The sequence below is a fragment of the Phacochoerus africanus genome, chromosome 8 (assembly GCF_016906955.1).
Source record: "Phacochoerus africanus isolate WHEZ1 chromosome 8, ROS_Pafr_v1, whole genome shotgun sequence".
Lineage (NCBI taxonomy): Eukaryota > Metazoa > Chordata > Mammalia > Artiodactyla > Suidae > Phacochoerus > Phacochoerus africanus.
Genome location: NC_062551.1, coordinates 69625865 through 69652573, shown reverse-complemented (window position 1 = coordinate 69652573; position 26709 = coordinate 69625865). Strand labels below are relative to the sequence as shown.

The 26709-nt window shown below is 62.2% G+C and overlaps 1 protein-coding gene across 3 annotated transcripts; it reads right to left on the bottom strand.

Annotated features, from left to right (window-relative positions):
• Nucleotides 1–91: 91 nt before the first annotated feature.
• TMEM201 (transmembrane protein 201) lies at nt 92–26709 on the bottom strand. 3 transcript variants are annotated; one of them, XM_047791653.1, is made up of 11 exons: nt 26510–26709; nt 20110–20230; nt 19496–19690; nt 18240–18416; nt 16208–16560; nt 15371–15574; nt 9911–10143; nt 6408–6479; nt 5470–5769; nt 4552–4689; nt 92–3288 (listed from the first exon to the last, which is right to left on the bottom strand). In XM_047791653.1, the coding sequence occupies exons 1-11, from the start codon at nt 26620–26622 to the stop codon at nt 3191–3193; spliced, it is 2004 nt and encodes a 667-aa protein (XP_047647609.1). In that variant the 5' UTR covers nt 26623–26709; the 3' UTR covers nt 92–3190. The 3 variants fall into 3 exon arrangements, 1 of the variants encoding a protein (XP_047647609.1); XR_007136450.1 differs by lacking the exon at nt 92–3288 and having other exon boundaries at nt 4554–4689; nt 4821–5769; XR_007136451.1 differs by lacking the exon at nt 92–3288 and having other exon boundaries at nt 4627–4689; nt 5009–5769.

Here is a 26709-nt window from a genome sequence, read left to right as displayed (position 1 = left end):
ATGTGTAGAAAAAAAAAGAGTAAACACCAATATTTTCATGGCAGGATTACGGGAAATTTTCTTTTTAACTTACTTCTATTTCTCAATTTCCTACAATAAACATGTCACCCTCTCATAAGCAGCAGATGACATTAGCAGGGTGACACAGACACAGCTAAGGGGAAAAATCCCTCAGAGATGACGCAGTTGGCGTCTGGTCTCCCCGCACCCCCCTCAGCTGAGTTCCCTCCTCAGAGTTCGGGGCTGGGTGGGAGCCTTGAGCAAAGGAATGGGGTGACTTCCGAGGGCACCTCGGGTTCTTCCTGGACACGTGCCTCATAGGCTCGCTGGAGGAGAGGGCTCCTCAGAAGTGGGATTTCTTTGGACCCCCAGAGGACATCACAGGATCCCCCTGAGGTCAGTGAGCTCAGAGGTGTCTGTGGCTCCGCCTGTGGGCAGCTTGGCCCTGCTGCCCAGGTCAGATGTGACCTGTGTGGGGTGGGAGTGAGCGGCCACACCCTGTCCCTTCCCTAATGCCCACAGGGTCAGCTTAGGTGGCCAGCACGGGGGAGCCCAGCACCCACCACCCTCCCTGCCCAGGGGTGCTGGGCCAGAACGAGTCCCTCTGCACCGGGTGGTTGGTCATCCCCACACCAGCCCCGGAGGGTGGGCCTGCAGAAATGGAGAGTCCACAGCCAGCAGGCAGCCTGGGCTCAGAATACTCAGGGGGCTGCCCCTGGGGGCCCCACCTGGGCTCCGGGCCAGAAGCGCAGCACCTCCAGGGCTGTCCGTCTCAGCGCACACCCTGGGCCAGGGGTCCACCTGCACACTGGAGGGGCTGCTGCCAAGCCCAGCTGCTGGGGGGACCAGTGGTCCACTCTGAGGGGACTCAGGTGGCAACAAGCCTGTCATGTGGGTGACCCTGGCCCCCCGCAGCCCTGGGGCCAGGTCAGGGGTCCCTGGTTGGGATGGGCTCTTCTCAAGAGATGGCTGGACCCCTGCCCATGCTCTCTGCCCAGAACGTCCTTTCTCTGCTCAGGAGATGGGTTTGCCCTGACCCAGGCAGCTAGTCTCCCATGTGATCCCTTAGCCCTCTGGGGACATGGCACCTACCACCTGACACCAAGAATCCCGGGATGCCACCCCAAGCTCTGTACTGAAGACACAGCGAGCTCCCACTTCCACCGGAGCAGGGACCCTTCTCGTGCCGGCCTGGGCTGCCTGAGTCCACGGAATAAAGACAAGACAGATCGAGTTATAGTTCAAAGGTTGGTATCTTTTTTGGTTTCCTTTTTTGCTTTTGTAAAGAAAAATAAGGTTGTGTTTCTTGTTTGAAAGAAAATATAAGTAAACCCCCTCCCCGCCTGGCCTCTCCCGTGACCCTGTGGGCTGGAGGGACCACTGGCCCCGGGCCGGGGGGGGCAGGCTGGCCCGGGCATGAGAGGGGGCACTGGGCACTGTCAGGGCTTCCTCATAGCCAGAGAGGAAGGGCATTCAGGAATGGAGTTTGGCTTGGTTAAGGGCAAAAAGTAAATTAAAAACTTGACACACATGCCCGCTATACCACTGGAGGCCAAGAGGCACCACCTCCGAGTTGGAACCATCTCTGGCTGTTGGATTCAGGGACCTGGCGTGGCCCCTGGGCCCCCAATTCCCCGTGTTCTGGGGCAGGGGGCAGGGCAGGAAACAGTAGCTCTCAGGTGTGGGGGGAAGTCAGAGCCATTGCCTTCCCCACGTAGTAAAAAAAAAAAAAAATCACTAAAAAAGCACCCAAAGCTTAAAAAAACTAAACCTCCCTGGCTGGGAGAACTGGGGACATCCTGCTTATCAGCAGAATGCCTTACCTGGCAAAAATGTGTAGAAAAATAAAATTAAACTTTATCCCTGAATGACAGAGTGAAGACCCTTCCCCTGCCCTCATGATCCCCCCCCCCCCCCCCCGCAGCGAGTCTCAGAATTCACCGAGGCCACTGCTTCCTCCCCAAGCGGCACAAATGCGTGCTCTCTCTCTCACACACACACACACACACACACACACACACGCACGCTGCCCCACACCTGTGTCCAGGGCCCAGGGCAGCAGGATGGGGGTTCTGACACCCACAGACTCAGTCTCTCATCTCTCCTAACCTTATGAGGGCCCCCTTGCCAGCCCGAGGCCCCTCTTTCTCCCCCAGGGGGCAGGGGTTGGGAGCCACCTGCAGAATCAGCTGGCAGGGCAGTGGCAGGACCGAGGGGCACGGGTCAGGAAGTGGGCCTGCCACAGTGGCTAGAGACAGAAGTCATGCTGAGCTCCTGTGACAGAAGCATGAAAGGGAGGGAAGCAGGGTCTCAGTGGCTGAGAGGAGCTGGGTTCACAGCAGGGTCGGGGGGGGGGGGCGGTCTCACCTGAGACTTGCAGGCTGAGGGGTCGGGCGAGGCCCCTGTGGGCAGTGCAGAGGGAGGAAAATGGGGTGGGCAGCCCGGACAGGGTTCTCCGGGTCACAGAGGTAATAAAATGGGGGCGCACGCAGGCAGAGAGGAGCCGGGGGTGGGGGTTGCTTACACTAGTCCAGCGGGGCTGAGAGACCCCGGCGCTCAGGAGCTCTGGGCGGGGAAACTCCCCTGCTCTCCCTGGAGTCGGAGCCCACAGGAAGGGGCAGGAGAGGGCAGAGGGTAACGGTCCTCCAGGGGGCCTGCCAGGCCAGGTGTGCCCTCCACCAGGCTGGGCCTGGGGGGTGACACCCGGACGCTCCCCCCTCCCCACAGGGAGCCGGAGGCGCCGGCAGGACCTGGAGTACAGTACAAAGATGTGATCGCGGCCCCCGCGGGCGCGGGGTCAGGGGGCAGCCCAGCTCCTGCTCCCGTTACAGTAGTAGAGGCAGTCCTGCCAGGCAGGGCTGGATGGTGGGGAGGGGACCCGAGGGTCACGCAGCCCCTCGGGGATCCCTGGCTTCAGGATCAGAGTGTCAGCACCAAACACACAACTGATATCAGCCAAGGGTAGGGTGGGGAGGAGCGCGACCCCAAGCCCGCACCCTGCCCCACGGCCCGGCGGGCAGGGAGAAGTGTCCGGGAAGCGGGCTCCCTGGAGGCCACGGGCCCTGGAGAGGAGGGCGGAGGCGGCAGCCCCTGCGGAGGGCCGAGGCCGGCAGTGGTGGAAGCGGCGTGCACCGGGGCGCACCCTCCGGGACTCCGGGTGCGGGAGGCTGCAGAGGCTGCGGAGGCTGGGTCAGCGCAGGCTCTGGTACAGGTAGGCGGAGGTGAAGAGGGCGTTGGCGGCCAGGCTCACGGCCAGGAGGCCTCGGACCACGGAGGGACCAAAATGACCTTACAGAGAGAAAACCCAGAGACCCGGTCAAAGGCGCAAAGGTCAAGGGGAACCGAATGCCCGCCCCGCCCCCCAGAAACGCAGCTGCCCAGGCCCCGCCCCCGGGCTGAGGCCCCGCCCCAGTCCCTTCCAGCGCCTAGACGCCTCCCCACCGAGAAAGACCCGGGGACCCGGGGTCACCTGGTTAGGTCCCGGCTCCCTGAACTGCCTCCTTTCCTGACCCCGTGCCACCAGGCAGGTACCAGGCTAGGGCGGTACACACTGGCACCCAGCGGGGGATGAGGTTGGGTGGAGCTGGGAGGCGACACTAAACTTCATGGACCGGTCACGACACAGGGGCTTCAGGAAGATGAGTCCTGCCCGGGGCCTCAAGGGTCATGGGCTGCTGACTGGGGTCCCCCACCCCAAGCCGATGCTGCCAGGTCACATCCCAGACCCCACCTGATTTGGGGACAGCACCCGTTTCCACTCAGGCCAAAGGTCATTCCAAGAAAACTCTTCATCACCGTAGATGTCTCCCACACGCCCCCGTGGGCGGACTGGGGCCGACCCCAGCTCTTGCACAGCACTGCCTAGTGAGCTCACACCCTGCCCCGCAGCCCAGCCCGCAAGCAGAGGAGCCAAGACTTGAACCCAGGTGACGCAGTGCTGCCTTTGCCCCCCTGGTGCGCCCAGGCTCTCCCAGCCAACCCCCTTCCAAGGAATCTTCTGTAACAGCGCAAACATTCTGCACCGTTCTGAGGGAGCAGCCATGGGCCATACGTGGCACCAGAGCACCTGCAATGTGGCTGGTGCAGCTAAGCCACTCTATCTTTACTGTTACTTTTTTTTTTTTTGTCTGTTGCCTTTTCTAGGGCCGCTCCCGTGGCATGTGGAGGCTCCCAGGCTAGGGGTCTAATCAGAGCTATAGCTGCTGGCCTACGCCAGAGCCACAGCAACGCGGGATCCGAGCCGTGTCTGCGACCTACACCACAGCTCACGGCAACGCTGGATCCTTACCCACTGAGCAAGGGCCGGGATCGAACCTGCAACCTTATGGTTCCTAGTCAGATTCGTTAACCACTGCGCCATGATGGGAACTCCTTTACTGTTATGACTTTCAACTGTTAAATTTAAATAGCCGCTTGGGGCCAGAGGCTACTGAGACAGAAGGTGCCTGCTGAACGCCATCCAGGTCAGAAGGGATCCAGAGGCACCGTCCTGTGATGGACGGGCCTGCTCGCTGCCCGCCCTCCTCCCGCACAGCACGTGGGCGCACAGACCTCGCCAGGCAGTGGCCTCCTCCGCGCAGCCTCTGGTGGTGGTGTCCACCACGCAGGAGGATGATTGGGACGAGTCGTCCTCTTTCTTGATGGAACCACTGCTGCAGGTGCTGTCTCTTTCCGGCACCGACTTCATGTCTGCAGGGAGAAGGGGTGTTTCAGTGGGAGCTCACCACTCAGCCCCAGGGAAGACACGGGGCGGCTCCACCTCCAATCCCAGGTCGGTCCTCCCTGTGCCCAGAGAGCCAGGCCTGCCTGTTCCAAGTCACCTGGCCTGCCCTGGGCAGTGGGCAGTGGGAAGCCAGGTCCGCATTGCTGAGAAGGCAGCTGGTTTTAGATCAGGAGCCGCAAACTCCAACGCCACCAGGGCACTGGAAGGCAGCGGTCACAAGCGAGGCTTCAGGGGGAAGCAGGTCCATGGGGCACGGAGCGTGGGGGCTGGGGCCCGGGGCCTCACCTGCCCTTCCGCCTGTCTGGCCAGGTCTTCTGACACCGTAGAAGACACAGAAAATGCACACATCTGTGTGAAAGTTCTAAGTTTTAAAGGTCAGGACCTAATTTAAAAATACTGAAAACGCTCTGCAGATAAATAGCATTTGAGTAGAAAAAATACTTTTGCAACCAGATACAGCCTGATGTGTTGTTGGTCCATCCCAAGGAACAGAGGACCCTCAGGTCGGTCAAGTGCAAAGGAAGAAAAGAAAAGCAGCCCACCAAGGGCAATGTCCTGGAGGGTTCAAGGTCACCAGAAGGCAAGCTGGGGACATCTGGACTTGGGAGAGCGGCCACACTGTCCGAGAAGAGTCAGGACAGGTCCTGGGCAGCATCCTGGTGATGTCCCCACTGCTGCACGCGGACCAGAGGCCTCCCGGGCCCGCTGGGCCTCCCGCCTCTGGGAGGGCGCTCAGAGGGCCATACCCAGAGTGTGCTTCATGTCCCGCGCTGGCTGCTTCTGGGGCACCTGGGGTGGCTCGACGGTGCAGAGGCTGCCGTTGGGGTGCGAGTGCTCATCTGGGCTGCTGGGCGTGCTGGGGGCCTCCCCAGGGGGAGACGGAAACAGCAGCAGCTTCCGCCCCTCCAAGTTGAGCCGGGCAGGGCTGATGAGAGGCCTGCGGTGACGCAGGGAGCCGGAGCTGGAGGCCACCGAGCCAGCCACGGAGGGCGCCGGGGAAGGGACTGGGGAGGAGGGGCAGCTCCCGGAGAGCAGAGAGAAGTAACCTGGGGACGGGCAGGGACACAAACAAAGACAGTGCTGTGTGAATGTCTGCTGTGGTGCAGGGGCAGCTACTTTGTTCCTGGAGCTTCTTCCTCAGAAACCAGGAAGAAAGGCAAGGCTGGTTCCAGCTGAGGGTGGTACGCAGAGGGGAACCCTGCTGGGAACGGAGGGAGGGGGGCCTGTATCCCAACAGGCACTCGAGGGAGTGGAGAGGATGCTAGAGCCTCGGCCACGTCCCCTCTATCCCCTCTGGTTTCTACCAAAGCGGCTGGTACTGCAGCTGAGAGCAAAGCCTGGATAGAAACCAACTCTTGAGACCTCAGGTTGGCTCACTCGAGCCCTGCTGATGGTGGGATCCTGAGTGCCACTTCCATCAGCCACCACCGTGAGGACGACAGCACTGCCTCTAAACCTAGACGCCCTCAGCCCATTTCACAGAAGAGCACACTGAGGCACAGTGGTGTATGGCATCTGCCCAGGGCTCTGCAGCGGGGAGGCACAGGGCTGGGGTTGGAATACCCTGCCCTTGGGGGGCCCACGGACCCACTCGCCATCCTGCCCCACGCTAGGCTCTGCTCCCCCCGACATGCTGCCCTGCCCGAAGCAGCTTCTGCTGCTCTTCCTGGCTCTCTGTCCTCACCTGAAACCGGAACCTCCCCGGATCGGGACACCTGAGACGGTGGGCGGCTCCCGCTGAACAGATACCCGGAGTCTGGACAGGAAAGAGAAAGGTGACCCAAGTCCCTTCGGATGGAGCCCTCCCCCACTCTGCCATCCATGTCACGCTTTTCTGAGGCCACGGGCTCTCAACAACGGTCCCAGGTTCGCCAGGCACATCCCTACTTTGCAGATAAAGAAACCAAATCCCGGAGTTCCTGTCGTGGCGCAGTGGAAACAAATCTGACTGGGAACTATGGGGTTGCGGGTTTGATCCCTGGCCTCGCTCAGGGGGTTAAGGATCTGGTGTTGCTGTGAGCTGTGGCATAGGTGGCAGACACGGCTCGGATCCCGTGTTGCTGTGGCTGTGGTGTAGGCCGGCAGCTGCAGCTCCGATTCGACCCCTAACCTGGGAACTTCCACCTGTGGCAGGTGAGGCCCTAAAAAGAAAAAAGAAAAAAAAGAAAAAAAAAAAAGGAAAGAAACTGAATCTCACAACAGGTCCAGCAGGTCACACAGGAGATCCAGATCGAGCCGGAAGCCTGGTCCGACACCCCTCCTTCCCCAGCAGATCTGGCTTCTTTAGCTGTTCTGGGCCCTGCCCTCTGCCTGTGCTGGACCTCAGCGCAATGAGCACACTGCCTTTCCCGAAGCCAAGGGCACCCCAAGGGCAGGGACTCCATCCCCTTTGTCCCATGTTCCCCCAAGTGTCACACTGAGAGCCAGGCATGGAAAGATCTGACAGCCACCATGTGCCCTGTGCAGACGCTGCTGCTCCGTCAACCACAGAGCACCACCGGCCCCTTGCACCCTCCAGGCCTAGGGACAGAGACCCAGGTCAATCCACGAGACTGGGAGAAGGTGGCCATGTGGCCCAAGCAGAGGTGGAATCCTTTCAAGAACCTGCTCTAGAGATGCTGGGGAGGGGTCTTCCTGCTGGGCCGGAGCTGTGCGGATGCAGGGCCCCTGCACCTGGGCCACCAGGGCCTCCTGACACCTCAGCCAAGGACCTGCCCTGGCACCAGCACCGGCGACTCTGGGACCCCACCCATCACCGGACACTGCAAGACCAGCCTGCGTTCCACAGAGGGCAGCAGGGTGCCTCTTGAGCCCTGGCCTTAGGGCTGCCAGGGTGACTGCCTGGCATCTGCAGCAGGTGGGAGACCCTGCCCCAAGGTCTGAATTGGCTCTGGGACTGCCACCCTCTGCTCCCAAGGGGCTCCTCAGCTTGGCCACTGTGGTCTGGGTGCAGGGCGAGTTCCTGGGGAGTGCCAGGATCCAGGGCAGGGCTGCTCCTGGCACCCTCGGCAGTCTGTCCCCGCCTCCCGCATAAGTTCCACTGAAGAGCCTCAGGAAATAGTGGCCCTCTGCTTAGGAGGAGGGCAGAACCATCCCAACATTAGCTCGGGGTGTGAGCAAAATGGCCTGCCCTTTCACCCCTGGAGGAGCTAAGCCCCTAGCTGTCATTAATCAGCATCCCCCATCCTGTAAGCATAACAGCAGCCACATCTGCTGAGGGCCCTATTCTAGAAGCTCCCTGACCTGCTCTCATATCAAGCCCGGCACAGCCCCAGGGCACAGCCACTTCACTTTAGGAATGAGACTAGGGTGCAGGGAGGCACAGGTACCCATCCAGGGTCACAGAGTGAGGGCCCTGCTTGGCCACCCCCAGGTGACCTGGTGGTCCCCGCACCTTAGTTCCCTGCATGTGTCCACAGTCCCCATGACAAGCCGTACTCAGCGGGTATTAGTCTCGCTTACAGATGGGGACGGAGACGCCAAGAGGTCAGCCCGAGGCCCCATCTCCCCTCCGTCAGACCAGCGCGGTAGACCGGATGGGGTTCTCCCCGGGGCCAGGACTGGGCGGCAGCCGTGCCCTGGGCTCTTGGGTTTTCTGACCCTGCACTTCCTCACGGGGAACACGGGGAGCAGGAATGCTCCCCTCGGAGGTCGGCTTCCTGCCCGTCCCCAGTGGGGTTACTGACCTGAATCACCCCATGTTTTAAAGAACAAGGAAGAGCCCTCCCCGCAGTCAGCACCCTTCCCTCCCCAAGATGCCCGTCGACAGGCTCCTGCAGGGTCCGCAGAGCCTGGGTCCCTGCCCCTCCCCTGGAGGCCTGGAAGCCCATCAGCTCCTGGTAGGGGCAGTGGGGGGGGCGGTGCTCCAGAGAACACCCCTCTGCAGAAGGGCCCAGCTTCAGGGGCCCCCAGGTCCATGTCTACTCCCTTGCCCCCCCCTCTGCTCCAGCTGCTGGTCACAAAGGGCCCACAGAGGCCCTGGCCATCAGCCCCAGGGCCTGAGCTACTTCCAGACAGGGGCAGGGGAGCAGAGGCCAGTCCAGGCCTCATCCCTGCAATCCTGTCCTGAAGGCCTCAAAACATTACCCACCACTCAGCTCAGCTCAGACGCTGTCTCCAGTGACCCACCCTGTGCCAGGGACACTGGGCTGCAGCAGGAAGCAGCCTGGGCTCAAACCCCGGGTCCCGGCAGCATGAACACTGGGCAAGTCACAGAGGAAAGGGGTTCAGAGGGTGCTGGACGGAGTGGGAGCCCCGGCCTGCTCAGGGCAGTGGCTCGGGGCTTAAATGAGACACTACACATGCCCCAGCCCAGCTTAACCAAGATGCTGCCCTAGGGCCCCTTCCACCACCAGGCCTGCCTGCTCCTCAGAGCCATGAGGGTCACCATGGAACACCCCGCGGGGCTTGGGGAAGACCCTGCTGGGAAAAGGGAGGGGTGACACAGCCTCCTGAGACGGGGACCCAGTGCTGGTCACACCAGGGCTCTGCAAGCACGACTGGCCTGAACTGAATCCCTGCCCTCTGGACCAAACAAGAAAAGCTGGGGGCAAACTTTCTAGTCCTCAGGATCTCCGAACAACAGCAGTAATAACCATGGTAAGAACTGTGGTGAAAGACAAGGCCTAGTGGGCATGGAAACTGGCCCCCGGGTGCCCAAGCGCTTTATTTGTCTTTTTCTTTTTAGGGCTGCACCTGCGGCGTATCAAAGTCCCTGGGCCAGGGGTTCAATTGGAGCTGCAGCTGCCGACGGACCGACACCTCAGCCACAGCAGCGAGGGATCTAAGCCCCATCTGCAACCTACACCATAGCTTGGGGCAATGCGGGATCCTTAACCCACTGAGCAAGGCCAGGGTTCTTAACCTGCTGATCCACAACAGGGACTCCACCCAAGCCCTTTCAATACCTCACCTTGTTTAACCCTTACAACAGCCCCAGGGCAGGTTCTGCTACTAGCGTCATTTTTTTTTTTTTTTTGAGAGACACTGAGGCTCAGAACAGTTAAGTCCCCTGGCAAAAGCAACTACTGAGTGGACACACTAGGACTGGAAGCCAGTTCTGCCGTCTCTACAGCAGAAGCACCACCTCCTACCTCGTGCTCAGCCAGGGGCCTCGTGCTCAGCCAGGGGCCCCGTGCCCAGCTGCCCCTAGCCCGTTCTGCCCGCCCGCGCCCGAGCACCACTTACCTGCTCTTGTCAGAGAGGGGATGGTGCCCAGCGAGAGGGCCCGGCTGAGGCGGCCGGGCAGCGAGGAGGGTGAGGCCCGTCGGGGAGACCGGAACAGCTGCTGGTTGGCGAGGGGCAGGAAGCCGGGCGGGGTGGGGACGAACAGAGATGGCGAAGAGCCCGCGATGCTCGGGTACGGGATGGCCAGGCTGGGGCCGGTGGGGAAGAGGCCCGCAGAGTCACCCGGGAAGCACCTGCAAGAGCCCGGTGGGCGGGCGGGGAGAGAGGACCAGCATCAGCCCCCGGGGGCTCAGGAGCGGCCTCCGCGGGTGGGTCCCCTCCCCTCCCCCACAGTGCAAGGTGGGCCTGAGTCGGGTCCCCGAGGAGGCGTGTGTTAGTTGAAGCAGAAAAGCAGTCTGACCACATTCAGGCCATTAGGAGCGGGTGGCTGGGAGGTGCCAGCATGACGCACCCCGCTGCATGCCCCCTGCGATCCCCCTCGGCCTCACAGCAAACCAGCTCCACTACGAGCCTCGGCATTAAAGGGACACTGTCGCCCTTGCCAACCTCACGCCAACCCTTCACCTTGAAGCAAAAATGCTAGCCCTGCGCCAGGTGTTCAATCAGGCCAACGGCCTTGGGCTCCTCTGTGCCCAGAGCCCCCTGAGAGTGGCCGAGCTGGGGGAGCCCCCTGCTCCCCGGGCCCGACTCCAAGAGCCCCACCGCTGCCCTCTGGCCTCAGACACCGGACCCTCCTCGAAAGCCCCTGGCAGACCGGGGGGGGGCGGGGGCGGGGGCTTGGGAGCCCTTGGGGAGAGGCTCTGGCAAGACCCCAGCCAAACTGGAACTTAGACCTGTAAACGACCGCAAGGCTGCCCGGAAGACGGATGGTGACAGTGTCTCTTTAACTCGAGAATGGTACAGATCACACAATGGGGCCTGGTGGCCCCAAGCCAGAATGTCAACCATGCTTCTGATTAAAGCAACTGATTACAGAGGGGGAGGGACAGAGGCAGTTAATACATGATTAGTCCGTCGTCTGGACGGAGCTGCGGGAGGTCCAGCCTTACCTCGGTCCCAAGGGACAACTGAGCCCATGGATAATGTGCTGACGGCCGGGCGGGCTGGCTGAGGCCCTGCAGCAGAGCTAAGGCCAGCTAAGGCACCCACCCCGTGCCCACCACGACTGCACACGGGCCACTGCTGGCCAGGCTTCACTCCACTGATTTCCCTATTTCTCACCCCTGCCCCTCACTTTAAATGGACTTTATGAGGAAAGTGGGGGGGGGGGGTGTCAGCTGATGGCCTCCTGGAGAATCACATGACCTCTTTAATGCCTTCTGAAACACCCTGAACTTCAGAACCAAAGGTGGAGCCCCGGGACTGGGGGACACGAGAAAGCAAGCAAATCTGCCTGGCCCTAGGCTGGATGCGGCTGTGTTCCCCTCACTGACCCATCCTGCCTAAATCTGCCTGCCCCATCCCCTAGCCCTCAAAATGCCTGGGGAGGGGCCTGCCTCTAAATACACCTTTGTGTTGTCATTTTAGAACTGGCAGGACAGCCATGACCTTGGGGAGTGGGCTGAGGTGGAGTCTGGGGAAGGGGGGGACACTTGGGACCACAGGGGCAGTGAAGGCACGCTAGGACCTCCGGACAACTTGCTGCATCAGGCACGAAGCCCTGGCCCCTGCTGGGGCCTGTGCCTCCCAGAGGACCCCAATCTGCCATGTGCAGCAGAGGCCCGATGCAGGGAGGGCGTGTGGGCCTGGGAGCGGACATGCCCTGGGCCTTCCAGCGGGTGCCAGTATGACTCTCTGCTGCTTCCCAAGCTGCCACCCCACGGGCAAGGGCGGGAGTCACCCAAGGGGCCCCCACAGCAACAAGCAAGCAAGAGCAGAGGGTCCGAGGTGGGGTGCCAGGTGGCCAGCTGGGCCCGGAAGCTGGGTCTGGCCAGGCCTTTCCCACTCCTCCCAGATCCTGCTCCCACCTGCAGCTGCCCCACTGCTCATGACCCGAGCCACACTCACCCATCCGGCACAGGTGCTTCCCCAACCTCTGATGCTACTAAAAACGGTGGCACCGAGGGGGAGACAGTTCTTTGGTCTGACCCGTCTCGCCGGGACACACAGTGGCATTACTCGAGTAGCACGGTACCAAGTGTGAGCCCCCGAACCGGGCACAGGAGAGAGTCCCCAGGGAGTCTCCCGTCAAAGGAGCCCTACCTCGTCGGGGCTTGCATCGCATGGGGACCGATGCCTCCCCCCAGCCCGCCTGCGCCCTCAAACCCCTGCTCAGAGAGGCACCTAGCCCGGAACCCGAGTCCACGTGTCCGTGGGGGGGGGAGGGCTGGGGAGGGCTTGGGGCTGGCTGCAGCCTCCTGCCTGACACCGAGGCTGACGTCTGGTCTTCTGACCCAAAGCCCAGTCCAAGCCGGGAGCGGCAGGCGGACCATGGTTTACAGCCGTTTAGAGATGAGGAAAAACTCGGGCCAGCAGGGCACACGAGGACGGTGGGCTCTGAGCCACTTGGCACCCATGTCGCCAGCTCCCAAATCTGACTCCAGTGGGCACCCGTCTCCCGAAGCCCCCACCCTTGGCACAGAAGCCTCTGAAGGAACGTGAAAGAAAAACCAGAAAAGACGCGGTGCCTGACGCCCACCGGTAAAAGCAGGGCCCCGGAGGCATTTATTGAAAATACATCATCAGAAACACTACATCTACGGCCAGGAGTCACGGTTACAGTGAGTAGGGGGTCACTAGACAATCATCCACGTTCTACACAACAGAGGGGACGGGGACACTCGGCCACAGTTGCAAGCAGAAGGGACACGGGCCCTGCGGGCGGGCTCCCGGGCAAGTGTTACGGGGGAGCCTGCCTGGTCGGGGGGAGAAGATGGCCAACTGCACCCCCTCACTTGGCGGGGCGGTCACCCGATCCTGGATGGTCTGACGGTCGTCCCCAGCGGGGCGGGGGGAGGCCCCAGCAGGGCTGACACATCCCCAGGTAATAAGCCACGATCCCAGTGGTGCCCGCACTTCCTCCGCTGTGGCAATAATGTCGGAAGGTGCTGGAATACGCTCCACGTAATGAAACTTTAAGGGACAGGAGGGTGACTTTAAAATATCCCACAAACTCTAAAAAGGCCAGGAAGCCTTTCGAAGAGGCTCCATCTTGATGACATGAAGGTGTCTCTCTGTCCCCACTAGAGGGTAGAAAAGACACCTGCTCAGCAAGGCTCCTGGCCAGCAAGCGCTGGTTCTGGTTATTATAAATAATTTAACTTAAATACACACATACACACAGATGTCCTGCTTCTACTCAATGCCAAGAAAAGCAGTAATTAGCCTTGCGTGGTCAGTTTCCTTGAGAACAGGCGATTCCATAAACCAGGGCACACACGGCCAGCAGACCCTGGACCCCGCCTGGCACCTGCTGCCCCCTCCCCTGGAGGCTGGCTGGCCGGGGAGACAGGCCGGGCACCCCCTCCTCTACCCTGTCAGTGCTTTTCTGCCTCCCCCCACCCAGAGCAAGCTGAGCCCAGCCAGGCGGGGGCCTTGTTGGGGCAGCCCCTGTCCCAGAGGGGCCACCACACCCGGATACCTACGGGGCCATGGCTGCTCCCTACCCACTTGGGAGTGGGGCTTGGCAGCATCTCAGGACCCCAGGAACGTGAGGACGGTGGGGCCTGGGCTTGACTCCTGTGCTCCCTGGGGGCCTGATGAGCACACCTGACTCTCGCACCCTCCACCCTCCTGTGGGCCCAGCGAGTAGGTGGACCCTCCTGAGTGTGACACTCACAGCCACTTGTCCCTTCCCTGGGCTCCGACGTGCAGAGGGAGGAGGAGGCACACTTGGGGCCACACTGGAGGGGGACTTAAGCTCAGAGATGAGCGGCAGGACACAAGAGCCCTGGAGGAACATACAGCCCTCAGTGGGGTCGCCAGAGGGCAGGATGTGGGGCAGGGGACAGCCCAGCTCCACCTCCTGCCGTGGCCCCCAGAGAAAGTCCCCAGGCTAACAACGGCCTCCAAACATGGACAACACCCCAGTTTCCAGAGCCTGTCCACACCAAGACCAGCATTCAGGGCCTGGCCAGGGCCACACGGTTCCCTCCCTGCCTCACCCAGCAACAGTGAGGCTGAGGCCCTGCAGGCTCTGTGGCTGCACCCCAGGGAAGTCAAAAGCATGGGCCTCAGTGCCCTCCATGAGGGGAAGGTCCAGGAGGGTAGTGACAGAGAGGGACAAGGTGACAACGACTTGGTATCATCGTGAACCTGCGTGTCCCTTACTCCATGCTAAGCTGGGGCAGTTAGAACCGTTCCCAGGCATAGCACTGGGGGATGGGGTGAGAGGAGGCAACTAGGGACAGCCCTGTAGGGGGAGAAGCAGGTCAGGCCTCGCACTTCTTGTCAACTGGGGCAGCCCTGGCCCAGGAAGCCTGAACCCCAGACCCTGCAGGGAGCGACTGGAAGGCCTGGCCACAGGGTTGGGGTCCTGCCTTTCCAGGGAAGACCCAGGGGCTTCGCAGGAGCCGGGGCAGAGTGTGTGCCCAAGTTTGTCTGGCTGGCTCAGTGGTGCCCAAAAGAGAGACGCCCTCACCAGCCTGGGCAAACTCCCACCACAGCCTGGCTGTTAAAAAGAAACCTACTGATCCCAGGAGAAGAAGGGTTTTTTACTGTCCACCTTGAGGAGGGCCTCACCGCACAAACTCATGGTCAAGGTGAGCCTGAGCCTCCGAGGAAGGAGGCTGAGGGATACAGGGTCTCAGAAAGGCCTCACAGCAGGGATCCCGGGGGCGGGGGAAGCCCTGTCTTTCCAGTTTCACCAGCTCCTGCAGGGCTGACTAGGCAACAGGGAGGGCCAGAGGGATAGACAGAAAAGGGACAGTGGGACGAGGTAGGGGGTCCGCTCTGGCCCCGGCTCAGCAGCAGTTGTCTACACCAAGCCTGAGCAGTCAGGCCATGCGGCCAAGGGCCTAGCCTGAAGCCACTGTCACCAGCCCATGTTGGGGGCTCAGAGATGGGGCAAGGTGAGAGGAGAAGCAGGCCCGCCCCCCTCTTCCCCTGGTGTCAGAGCCAGGAAAAGGGCTGTGGCCAGCGGGGGTAGGGCGGGTGTGTGCCTGGAGCTGCCAGCAGGAAGCCACAGGGTAGAGGCAGGCAGGCAGGCAGGCCGCAGGTGGGCCACCCGTGTTCCCATCTCGGGGCAGTGAGGGGGTCTTTGGTGGCAGTGGTGAGCAGCTAGGGAGCACTTGGGAGCGCTGGGGTGGGTAATGGCTGGGTGGAGCCAGAGAGGAGAGGCCGCAGAGGGGCCAGAGGGGCCAGAGGGGCCGGGCCAGGACCAGGGGCCCTAGGCTAGGTGGGGGCAGGGCTGAGGCAGGAAAGAAAGATGCGAGACAGAGGTGCCCCGTGCGGGCTGCAGGCAAAGCCCTGGGCCTGTCCGTCCATCTGTCCTCCCCCCGCAGTCACTGCTGCTTCTCTGACCTTCGGGGCCGGAACCTCCGTGGGCCTGTCGCCTTCCTTGTGGCAACGGCTGCTGTGAAGCCCACCAGGCAGCACAGGGACGTGGTGCTGAACTTCAGCGTGTCCAGCCAGCTGGGTGAGGCAGCCTGCAGGTGCTGCTCAGCCAGGTGCAGCCCCAGCAGCAGGGCCCACAGGCCAGTGGAGAAGGCGTCGATCCTCCGGAGCCTGTGGGGAGAGTGGAGTGAGGGCCCCGGGAGGCAGGGCAGGACCCCTCCCGCTCCTGCCACTTCTTCAACCACCCTTGACGCGGCTCAGAGGACAGAAGTCAGGACCAAGAGGACAGTGGGAGCTTCTGAATGCTGCTTCCAAAGCTTACGTGCCACGTGACTCTGAGTCAGTGTTTCTCTGAAGCCTCAGTGCTTTCATCTGTACAATGGGGCTGAAACCCTCCCTCAGAGGCACTGTAAGATGTGGACACTGTTCGGTACGAGGTCTGCAATCACACTTGACCCTCCAACAACCCAGGAGGCGAGGCTATTTAGCATCGCCCCAACTCTGCAGAGGGGCCTGAGCTGGAGAAGCAAGGCCATGTGGCCCCGGTGAGTGGTAAGCGGCGGGCCGGCTCGGATGCCTCTGCCCCTCTAAGGCAAGTCCTCTGGCCCTCGCTGACCCACTGGACTCCCAGCCGCCCGAGAAGAGCAACAGCATCTTGTTGCGGCTGCAACTCAGAGCTCAGCCCAGGGCCACGTGCCCAGCAGGCCCCCTGACTCCAGCCCCAAGCTCTCCTCCCACTGAATCCAGCCTCGAGGCAGGTCCAGGGTGCAGACCCCCCGCCCACCCACCTGGTACCCCACGCACCTGATGCGGCCGGCCAGCAGCATGGCCAACAGGCAGGTGAGCAGGCCCAACGCCACAACGCCCAGCTGGTGGCCCTGCCCAAAGGCCCAGGCCTCGCGCAGCTTCTCTGCCGTGTGCTCAGGAAGCAGGCCCAGCAGCTGCCGCCAGCCCTCCGCCCCAGGGGCTGTGCCATTGTCGGACGTAGCTGAGCCGTTGCTGCCAGGTGGAAGGGCCGGGGGCAGGGGGGCCCCGGGGGCGAAGGGGCTGCCGGTGCCGTACAGCGCGGTGGTCAGCAGGAAGGCGCAGGCCAGGAAGGCGAGGGCACGGAGCGCGATGACCTGGACTGGGGCCTTCACTGCGGACGAGCAGAAGCTCTAGGGGAGGAAGGAAGGCCTGCGGTCAGTGAGGTGACCACGGCCACCGGGAGCCACCCTGGGGCCCACTCTGTGCATGGGTCTGGCCAGGAGCCCAGTTCCAGATGATGGGAGATGCCCTGAATTCTCACAAGCGGCTGTTTCTGCTTTAGCCCTGCGTGCCTAAAAAAATCCGTCCCGTTTCTGGGCCTGCATCCCTCTCGAGAGTTACTGTGTCGGGGGGGCCTGCGCTACCACATTCTTTACAGAAATCCTCTCTGCCACGGTGACCTCGCCTTTCAAATAAATGTTTCAATCATTTTCAAGTTCACATCAAAAACTCTGATTGTTTTGGAGTTCCCATCGTGGCTCAGCGGAAATGAATCTGACTAGCATCCATGAGGACGCAGGTTTGATCCCTGGGCTCCCTCAGTGAGTTAGGATCCAGCGTTGCCATGAGCTGTGGTGTAGGTTGCAGACGCGGCTCGGATCTGGTGTTGCTGTGGCTGTGGTGTAGGCCAGTGGCTGCAGCTCCAATTTGACCCCTAGCCTGGGAACCTCCATGTGCTTCGGGTGCGGCCCCAAAAAGACCAAAAAAAAAAAAAAAAAAAACCCAAACCCATTCCCATGTTTTTAGCTGGAATTGTAATGAGGACACAGATAACCCTGGCCAAAGTTAAGTTAGGAAAAACACAGCAGTAAGTTGTTCAGTCTGGGCACCCGGTGGAGAAGGGAAACCGAGGGGTGAGTGTGCTGCGCGAAGGGGCGTGCGGGCCAGCAGTGTGGCCATGTGGTCAGGGCCCCGGCTGCAGACAGGAAACCACACACCCACTGCTTGGTGAGATGGCCACGACCAGAGGGGCACTCTGGAGACCCAGTAGGGTGGGTGGGAATTTCTTCAGGAGAGATGGATTTTACTTCTTTTTTTTTTGTTGTTGTTGTTGTTGCTATTTCTTGGGCCGCTCCCGCGGCATATGGAGGTTCCCAGGCTAGGGGTTGAATCGGAGCTGTAGCCACTGGCCTACGCCAGAGCCACAGCAACGCGGGATCCGAGCCGCGTCTGCAACCTACACCACAGCTCACGGCAACGCCGGATCGTTAACCCACTGAGCAAGGGCAGGGACCGAACCCACAATCTCATGGTTCCTAGTCGGATTCGTTAACCACTGCGCCACGACGGGAACTCCGGATTTTACTTCTAAAGCCACCTGCTACCATGTCAGATTTTTTCTTTTTAACCAGAACAACCTGTCACCTGAGTATAGTGGTAAAAATTAATGGTTCTGGCTAGCCGGTCCTGGGCCCCAATCCTGGTGACACTGCCCACCCGGTGTGTGGCCTGTGCGAGCTACTTAACCTCCCGAGTCTGGTTTTTACAGCTGTGGGGGCGGGGAGGGGGGTCACAGTGCCCAGAAGGGCACCACCATGAAGGCATGGCAGGGAGCAACACAGGAGGTGGGAAGTGCCCAGGCTTGGCAGGGCAGCCCAGAAACCCCTGCCCAGCACGCAGATGAGACACACCACGATACCAGACCGTCCTCCTCGGGACACCCGCTCCGCTCTGGGTCTGGGGACAGGCTAGGTTGGGGTCCCAGGGGAGAGGTGTTGCCCCAGGAGAAGGGCCTCAGCTCCGAAGAGCTGCCCTCCAGTCACTGGGCCAGCCCCCTGGGCAGGGACCCTCCGTGGACACCCCTGCAGACCTGCGAGTGGGTCTGGTCAGCCTCCCGGCGCTTGAACTGGTGGCTGAGCAGCAGGGCGCGCAGCTGGCGGTTCTGGTGCTTGATGTAGTGCTCGACGGCCGCCTGGCATGGCCGGCACAGCTTGTACATCTGCTCCAGGTGGTGCCGGTACACCTCGATCTCCTCATCGTACCTGCCCTGTGGAGCGGACAGACACTCAGGGTCCTGGGGGCACCCACAGGCAAGTGGCCCCCACACTGCACCTGCCTCCTCTGCTGCCCAACAGGACAAACGGTCTGTAGGGTACCGTGACGCTGGCACCCAGAGCCCGGCACGCAGCAGGGCCCTCGGGGCCAGGAGACGTTTGAGTCCTGCTGCTCCACAGGACACGCCTGGAGGCAGGAGCTTGGGACATGGCCCCTGCTTCAGGCCCCGCTCCTGGAGCGCCAGGAAGGCGGGTGGGTCATGAGGGAGGCAGCTCTGGGCTGACACCATCTGGATGCAGACAGATGGACAACCTAGAGGTGGGCCTGCCCCACTCCTCAAGACCAGAGGTCTAGAAAACACTGACGCCCCCAGCCAAGCCAGGGCCTTAGCAGGAAGCAAAGGGCTTTTGGGAGACTCAAGTCCCACCCATCCTCCCCCAAGAGATGCAGCAACACACCGCTCCCTCCCCGCTTCCACGGAGCCAAACATTTCAGTCCATAGGGGCCAGAAGGGTTATCGGTTTGGTCTCTTGCCTGGATGGAACTTGCCAGAAAAGCCGTCCCTTCTTTCTGCAGCCTCGCCCTCACTCCCCGCCCAACCCCAGCTCACCTCTACTGTTCCCCCGCCCCCTCCCCTCTTTTTCCCAGGCTCAAACTGGGTGAGGTGAGATTAGCTAGATAAGCAGACAGCTGGGCCAGGTCAGGCAGTGTCCTAACAGCAAGCCTCTCAGCAGCACGCATCTCCCCTCCTCGCTCAAGCCAGGGGCCGCCTCCTCAGTCCCAGAGCAAACGGCCCACGGGCAAGACTGACTCAGGGGGACATGAACAGAAGGGTCCAACAGGGCCCCAAGCTAGAGCCCAAGGACCCTAAGTTCCCTTCCTAGGAACAAAGCCCCGGACTGGCAGATGCATGGCTGGGGTTCCCATGATGCTCCGAAGCCTGTGGCCCTGACAGCAGTGACCCTGAGATAGGAAGCGGGAGCAGCTGTGCCAGCTGAGAAGGACCCAATCACATGCATGCCTCCCCTCAGCTGCTTTCAAGCACCTGGCTCCCTCCCCGTGCCCCCTCACCTCGTCACGCGGCGAGAAGGCAGCCAGCTGCTTGATCTTGGTGGTCTGGTGGTGGCTGCACCTCCGGCACAGCAGCACCTGGCTGCTCACCCACTGTGGGGGCTGCGCGGGGGCGCGGGGGCCGGGTGTGCCGCTCACCACATGGTTCAGGTGCTCCAGGTACTGAGCGGGGATCGGCTTGTTGTAGTCACCGTTCTGGGGGAAGAGGAGCCGTGTCAGGGAGGAGCGGGCAAGAGCTGACGCGCCAAGGAGGTGGTGGTGGATCGCTAACACTAGCTTTCTTCACGTGTGACACAGAAGCTCTTCTTACCCAACAGGCCAGAGGCAGAGGGTGCAGCCCGGACCCCGCCCCTCCCCACTCACCAGCCCGGCAATCCCTCCCCAGGACCCGTGGGGTCTGGGACAGTCTGGCCCGAGAGCTGCCCAGCCTGGTCCAGTGCCAAGAAGAGAATGGGCTTCGGAGACAGAAAGATCTGGGTTTGAACCCAAACAAGCCGAGTGGAGCGCTGTGACTTTGCACAAGTCACCCGGGCCCCCTGAGCCTGCTTCCTCATCCTCAAAGGAGGGGCGCAGGGCCAGGCCCGGGGACGGGAGGGACGCGGGGGTGGCCGCACCTCCTGGAAGCCGTTGTACTGCTCGCAGTGGGGGCAGTCCCAGCAGTTGCGGTTCCCGTAGGGCACCACCGTGTCCTGGCTGCAGAACCAGCAGTTGACGACGCTGTGTGTCGGCTTCATCCTGCGGGCAAGGACAGAGTGGAGTCGGTGGGGACACCGCCACCTGTGCGGCGAGAAACTCACGACAGCGTGCGGCAAGCAGGATGCGGGCCCTGAGCTGGAGGTGCAGGCAGGCGGCGGGGGGAGGACACGGCAGAATGGGGACCTTAACGGGACGTGTCCGTGGTAGGACCCGGGCTTCTCCTCAGCCCTCGCAGCAAAGCCTTCCAGGACCCTGGGGGCAGCTTGGCTCCACACAGGGACCCAGGGTCAGCCAGGCCATGGGGCTGACGGTGACCAGGCTCTGGGACTGCCCTCCCTCCCCAAGAGGCCGCAGACCCTGGGCCCGTTCCCAGGCTGCAGGAATGCCGCTCCCTGAGGAGTTGCCAGATGGAGGGAGCCTCCTGTGCTTCACCCAAGTCCCCGGGAGGGCGAGGACCCAAGAGGCCAAGGGGTGGGGATGACGGACAGCTGCTCAGTCCCGGGCCAACCTTCCCCAGCCGGGGGCAGGACAGGCCGGCCACACATGCGGTGACAGGTGGGGTCTGCAGGATAATCCCAGCCCAGACACTGCAGGATCTGTACCCGAGGCCCCTCCATCCCTCTCACTGGCTATGGGGAGAAGGGGGTGTCGGGGGGGGCACCACGACTGCCAGGCAAACCCTTTAAGTCCTGGGACTCTGAAGCAATGTAGGCGACGGCGGCAGCTGCTTGAGCCCTGGGGTCCTGGCCTTGCTGCTCCTGTCCCGCAGTTCACGCCCCAAGTCCGCGGGGGCGTCGTCTGGGCCTCTGCTGGGCAGCCATACCACATAGGGACGCCCCTACTGTCTCCAGCACAGCACAGCCCCAGGCTTCTGGGAGCCAGAGTCCCTTCTCCGCCAACCTCTCCTCTCCCCACCTTGGCCCCGCACCTACAGAGTGGAGTGATCACAGAACCAAGGCATCTGAGTGTGACAAGGACCCAAGGACACAAGAAGCCTCAAGATGCCTCACAATGCAGGGTGCTGGCTCTGTCGTCACCCTGTCCCGGGGTCTTCAGGAGCCTGGAAGAAAGGCTGGTCCTGGAAGCAGAGCTCCAGTTCCTGACACTGCAGCTGCCTCCTGGCTTTGCCCCTCCCGTGATCACGGGCAGGCTATGGAGTTCTCCAAGCCTCAGTCTCACTACCTGTCAGTTGGGACAAGACATGGCAAGTGTGGGAAGAGCTCACAGTGCCTGGCTAAACGCCACCTTCGGTGGGAGAGTGGTGCGGAGGGGGAGGGACCTGGACAGAGAAGAGGACATGGAACCAGACCCTGAAGGGAAGGGTCCAGGGTCCACAGGGGGCACCCTGGCTCGGCCCCAGCAGCCACAGCCCCAGCTCAGGCCAAAGGGTCAAGGGACTGCACGTCTTCAGCATTGCTGAGGCAGAGGGCAAGGCGAGACACAGCGGCACCAGGCAGCACAGCCCCGCGGGCACAGTGAAAACCACGCTACCTCCCGGTGCCTCCACTTCATCCCTTCATCTGGCCAGTGGGGCAGTGATCACCCCTGCCCCAAAGAGGCTGCGGAGAGAATGGACGAGGGATGGAGGAGAGCACTGAGCCGGGCAGGTGGTTGGCAGGAGACGCCCTGAGCACGTTACAGGCTTCCCGCAAAGGCGGTGGGAGGAGGTGGCTAGCAGCCCGGAACCCGCTGGCGGTGTGGGGACCGCTCTTCGGAGAGGCTGGCGCTTGGCATTCCTGGGCAATTAAGCACTTGGCTTTCTCTTTGTTAATGTGTAACTACTTTATGGGCTTCTTTGTAACGGTGCGTGGGGGTGTGTCCAAGGGGGTGAGGATCCAAGAACCTCTCTGTGGCCCTGGCTCCCGCTGTCTTCATGGTGGATGCCTCACCCCTTCACCCCAGAAGCCTGCCGCACCGCACTCAGCCCCTGGAAGAAGCCAGCAGATGAACTGGCAGCCCACAAATAAAGCAAAACAGGAAGAGAATAAAGGCAGTGGCCCCAGGGACAGCAGTGTGGGAGCAGGAACTGAGGCCCTGGTCCACGGGACCGGCACAAAACCCCACCCCACCCTGGGAGTCATCATTTCCATCCCGAGTCTCTGCTCCGCTGCTAGGGCGGCAGGGGGTGGGTGTGGGGATTAGCCCTGGTCCCTGGACGAGCAGCTCCAGCCTGGTGATCCCTGCCCAGGGTCGGCGGGGAGAGGGCCCTCCCCTCGCGGACAGAGAGCTGCCGCCGGCCACAGGGTCCACGTGCTGGGGCGTCACCCCCCACGGCTCCTCTGCAGTGAGCCCTGAAAGTGAGAGCGGGCCTGTGAGCCCCAGACCAGAGACGTGTGGGGAGCAGGGTGTGAACGTCAGCCCCCCCGAGCCCCAGACACGCGGGTGCATGTGAAGCCCACTGCAGTGACGGCTGCCCTCACCTCCAACGGTCTCTCCGGGCACCGGGCGGGGTCTGGCCGGGCCGTACCCACCTGTACGAGGCGCGATGTAGGGGCCTCTGGGTCAGTCTATTCCTAGCCAGCTTAGCCCGAGAGATGCCCCCCACCCTGCTCCCCTCCCAAACCCCTCAACCCGCTTCTCCCCCAAGCCCTCAACCTCCGTCCCCAGTGAGGCCCTGGGTCAAAAAAATCACTCTTGATGGTGGACAAGATCTGAGGTGACAGAACTGCCCTGGGACACAAGCGAGAGTGCGTTAGAGGGACCCAGGTCAGGCTGCCTCAGGTGGAAGGCTGGGAGGGTCTGGAAGGTTCTCCTCCAGCTCCTGCTACCCGCATGCTGAGCTCTGGGCTCTGCTGGGGCCAGAGGAGAGCTGAGGTAGCCGGGGGGCGGCTGCAAGCTCTAGAACCATCCCTTTACAAGCACCCAAAACACAACAGAGGAAAAAAGATAAACACGTGCCCCAAAGAACACTATCACCCCATCTGACCTCAACACGGACAGGTCTCGCGCCCTGCCTGACATCCCACCGTGGCCTACAGGTCTGGTGGGGGGGGACACGGTGCCAGCTCTAGCCCACTGCCAGCCCACCACTCTGAGGCATGCAGCTCCAGGTCCTGGCCCAGCACATGGAAGGGACACCACATGGGACTCAGTTCCTATCTGAGGAGGGGGTGGGACTCAGTGTCACCCAGTCTCCACCAGGCCCTGAGAGGCACTCTGAGTGACCCTGGGTACTGTGTGCAGCCTGGCAGGGTCTGGGGGATGACCTCTCAAAGTCAGGCTGGTTCCCTTGAGGCCGAGGTCAGCCTCTGGCACGGCCCCGAAAGGATATCCCAGGACAGCCTCATAGGGGAGGGGGCCCTGCTGGACCCCTCGCAGCTCTCCACTTTGTGCCCTGAGTGGGCTCCCCATGCTGTCCCATCCACCACGGGGAATCCAAGAAGGTGCCTCCTGGGCTGCAAGAGAGCATCGCCAATAGGCACTTGGTGCCACCAGGACCCAAAAGGCCTCCAGACCACCCACTCCCACCTCAAGGCAAAGCAAACGTCAGCCCACGGCAGTACCGCCAACACCAAGACAGAAAGCCGGATCCGCCTGTGGCGGGCGGCCCAGGTTCCTCGCTCAGCCTGTGCTGGTGGAGCACGTGCTAGGCCTGCAAGGAGGCAGGGACGAGGTCCACTCCTGACCCGGACACGAGGACAAGAATGACAACCTCCCAGGGCAGCTGGTGGCAGATGCCACAGGAGAGAGCCAGCAAGCGGACATTTGCCATCACGCTCCAGAACGGTGGGCCGGCCAGCAGGGCAAAACGAGCAGATGGCCTTCAAACGGACTGCTGGGCAAGGGGAGGGCCCTGGCGCGCGTGCAGGGAGCAGGTCCCGCCAGCAGGAGTGCGCAGCACGGGGAGGGAGGGCACAGCGAGAAGGGAGCAGGAACTCTGGATGCCAGGCTCTGCTCTCGCCCGGAGGCTGCAGCCACTCCTCTCCAAACACCTCTGGGGCCGCGGGAGGTCCCCGAGATCCTGCGCAGGGATGTGCTGGCAGGAGACGGACACGATGATGCCAAGTCCAGGGGTGGGAGTCTGGGCGGGGTAGGCTGCCTGGGTACAGGGCAAGTGGGCCAGGGATGTGGAACCTGGGCTTCCACCCAGCTTCCTGTGGTGCAGGGCAGCCGCCAAGGCAGCAAGGACCCAGAGCACGGGGCCTGGTTTGGAGCAGAAGGGCTGGAGGGAGGCAAGACTCTGCCACTGAACAGCTGGGTGTCACTGAGCAGGAAAGGATCTCTCCACACCTGTTTCCCTTCTGTAGAATGGGGACAACAGCACCGCACCTGCCCACCAGGTCACAGGTGGCCCGGTCAAGAGGACTCCGCAGGTGGGAAACCAGGTTGGCTCTGCCCTCGAGAAGCGCTTTGCAGCCAGTCCTCCATTCGCGTCCCTCCATCTCCGTGCTGAGCACGTAAACACCCACTCGGCCAAGTCCATTTCCAAAAACAACCCTCCTCACATGCCCTCCCAAGGGTCATTCAAAACCTGCACTGCGGCCAAAGCCAACGTTCCTCGCTGTCACTATTCCACCCCGAGAGGGAGAGGGTTCCATCTGTGGGGCTGGTCTTGCTTCTGAGTGGTGACAGCGGCCAATTTATGATCCCCAGACAAAAGCCAGTGCTCTGGGAGGATCACGGAGCCTCTTGGGAAAGGCTGGTCCTTCTCAACAGGTCCCAATGCCACACCACAACTGTACCAGTGCCACACCACTGGTACCCTCCCAGCACCCCTTCAAACCAGCTCACCCAACACTGCACCCAGGCCCAGATGCCTGTCTGCAGCAGCGGGAAAGCTGGGGCTGGCAGCCAGGACCCCTGGGAATGCTGCTACACAAGACGGAGCTCGAGGCACAGTGAGCAAATCTGGTCCTAACCGGGCCACGCCAACCCAAGTAGGGCTGCCAGGCTTGGCAACAATGCCAGTCCAGGCTCCCAGCCCTGGACGGACCTCTCCCGACCCTGGGTTAACTGGAAGGCTGCAGTGTGGGGGAGAAACCAGACGCTGGACGCAGTTCTGCTGTCAACATGCTCTGGGAATCTGAGCAAGCAGCGGGCACTGCTGCGCCTCAGTTCCCTCGTGTATCAAGCGACTGGTTTGAACCAGCTGGTTCTGCCACCCCTCCAGCTTCCAAGAATTGGGCAGAAGCTGGGACACGTAGAGATGTGGCTTGTCAGGGACCCCCTGAGGCCACCCCCTCCTCAGCCTGCCAGTCTGGCTCATCCTGCAGATAGCTGACATCCCTCCCACCCCTTCCTCCTCCAGGAAGCCTGTGACTCAGTCGCCCTCACTTCTCTTCCCCTGGGTGAGAAGCAGTGTACGGTGCTGCCTAAGGAAGAACAGACCAACCCTCTGGGTTCCAATGCCAGCTCCCAGCTCCCTGACTCGCTGCTGGGTGGCCGTGGGCAAGTTCCTTCCTCTCTCCCACCGAAAGAGCTGAGCTTCCCACCTCCCTTGCTGATTCTACAAACCCACTCATTCTGTCCCCAGAATGTTCTCACAACCCCCTCTTTTTCCTTGTTGCCTGGGAAGGTGGATCAAATAAGGACACAGTGGGGCTGCCCCTGAGGCCTTGCTGGAGCAAGAAGCCAGCTCTTCGTATGGGGGGAGGGGGGCGGTCAGCGTATCTTTAAGCCTGGGCCAGGGCAGGGGACACACACTGAACCCCAGCAGCAACCCGGCCCAGTTTTAAACACCTCTGAAGTATGTCAGGTTTTCTGCTCTTGGAGGCAGTAAGGCCAAGGGGTTAGGGATGCAGGCTCCACGGCAAGGATGCTTCAGCTCACACCCTTACTCCTCTGATTAATAACAATTTATGTAGCTCTTTTGTCCCTCCTCTTCTCTAGGGAAGGCAGGGGTTGTGCCTCTGAAATGAGCTAATGTGAGATTAGAAGGACGCCTGAGACAGCGTATACAGACCAGAAACTGCTGGCTGGGATCACGCTACTCCAACGTGCTCCTGAGGACCAGGGATGGGGGCTGAGTCGGAAAAGAGAGCGGCCCGAGCCCCGCTCGGCTCTCCCTCAGGGTCTGGGGGCCCTGAAGACCCTGCGGCTCGGCCATCACAGGTCTCCGCGGGGGAAGGAAGTTCATAGCCCACGCGCTGGCTGTCGCCGCCCGCCCCACATTCCTGGGGACCCTCAACCCGATCCTCAGCCGCTTCCCCACCGAGGATTCGCAGCCCGCTCTTCTTTCCTGAGGCGGGGGCGTGCACGACGGGGCTCAGCGCGGCACACACGGGCCCCACGCCACGCCGCGGCCCCGGGAGGCTCCGGAGCGCCGGGGCGGGAGGGCCGCGAGCGCGGGCCGAGGCCGCGTGGGCCGCGCGCACTCACCTCCGCGCGATCCGGTAGAGCAGCACGCCGGCTGCGGCGCACGCCGTGACCCCCAGGCCGCCGGCCAGGCCGACCGTGGGGCAGCGGGCCAGCAGCGCGCTCACTCCCTCCATGGCTCCTCGCGCAGGCGGTGGGCGGCGGCGGCGGCAGAGCCGAGGGACGCAGGGGGGGACGCGGAGCGGCGGCGCGCGCCTCCCCGC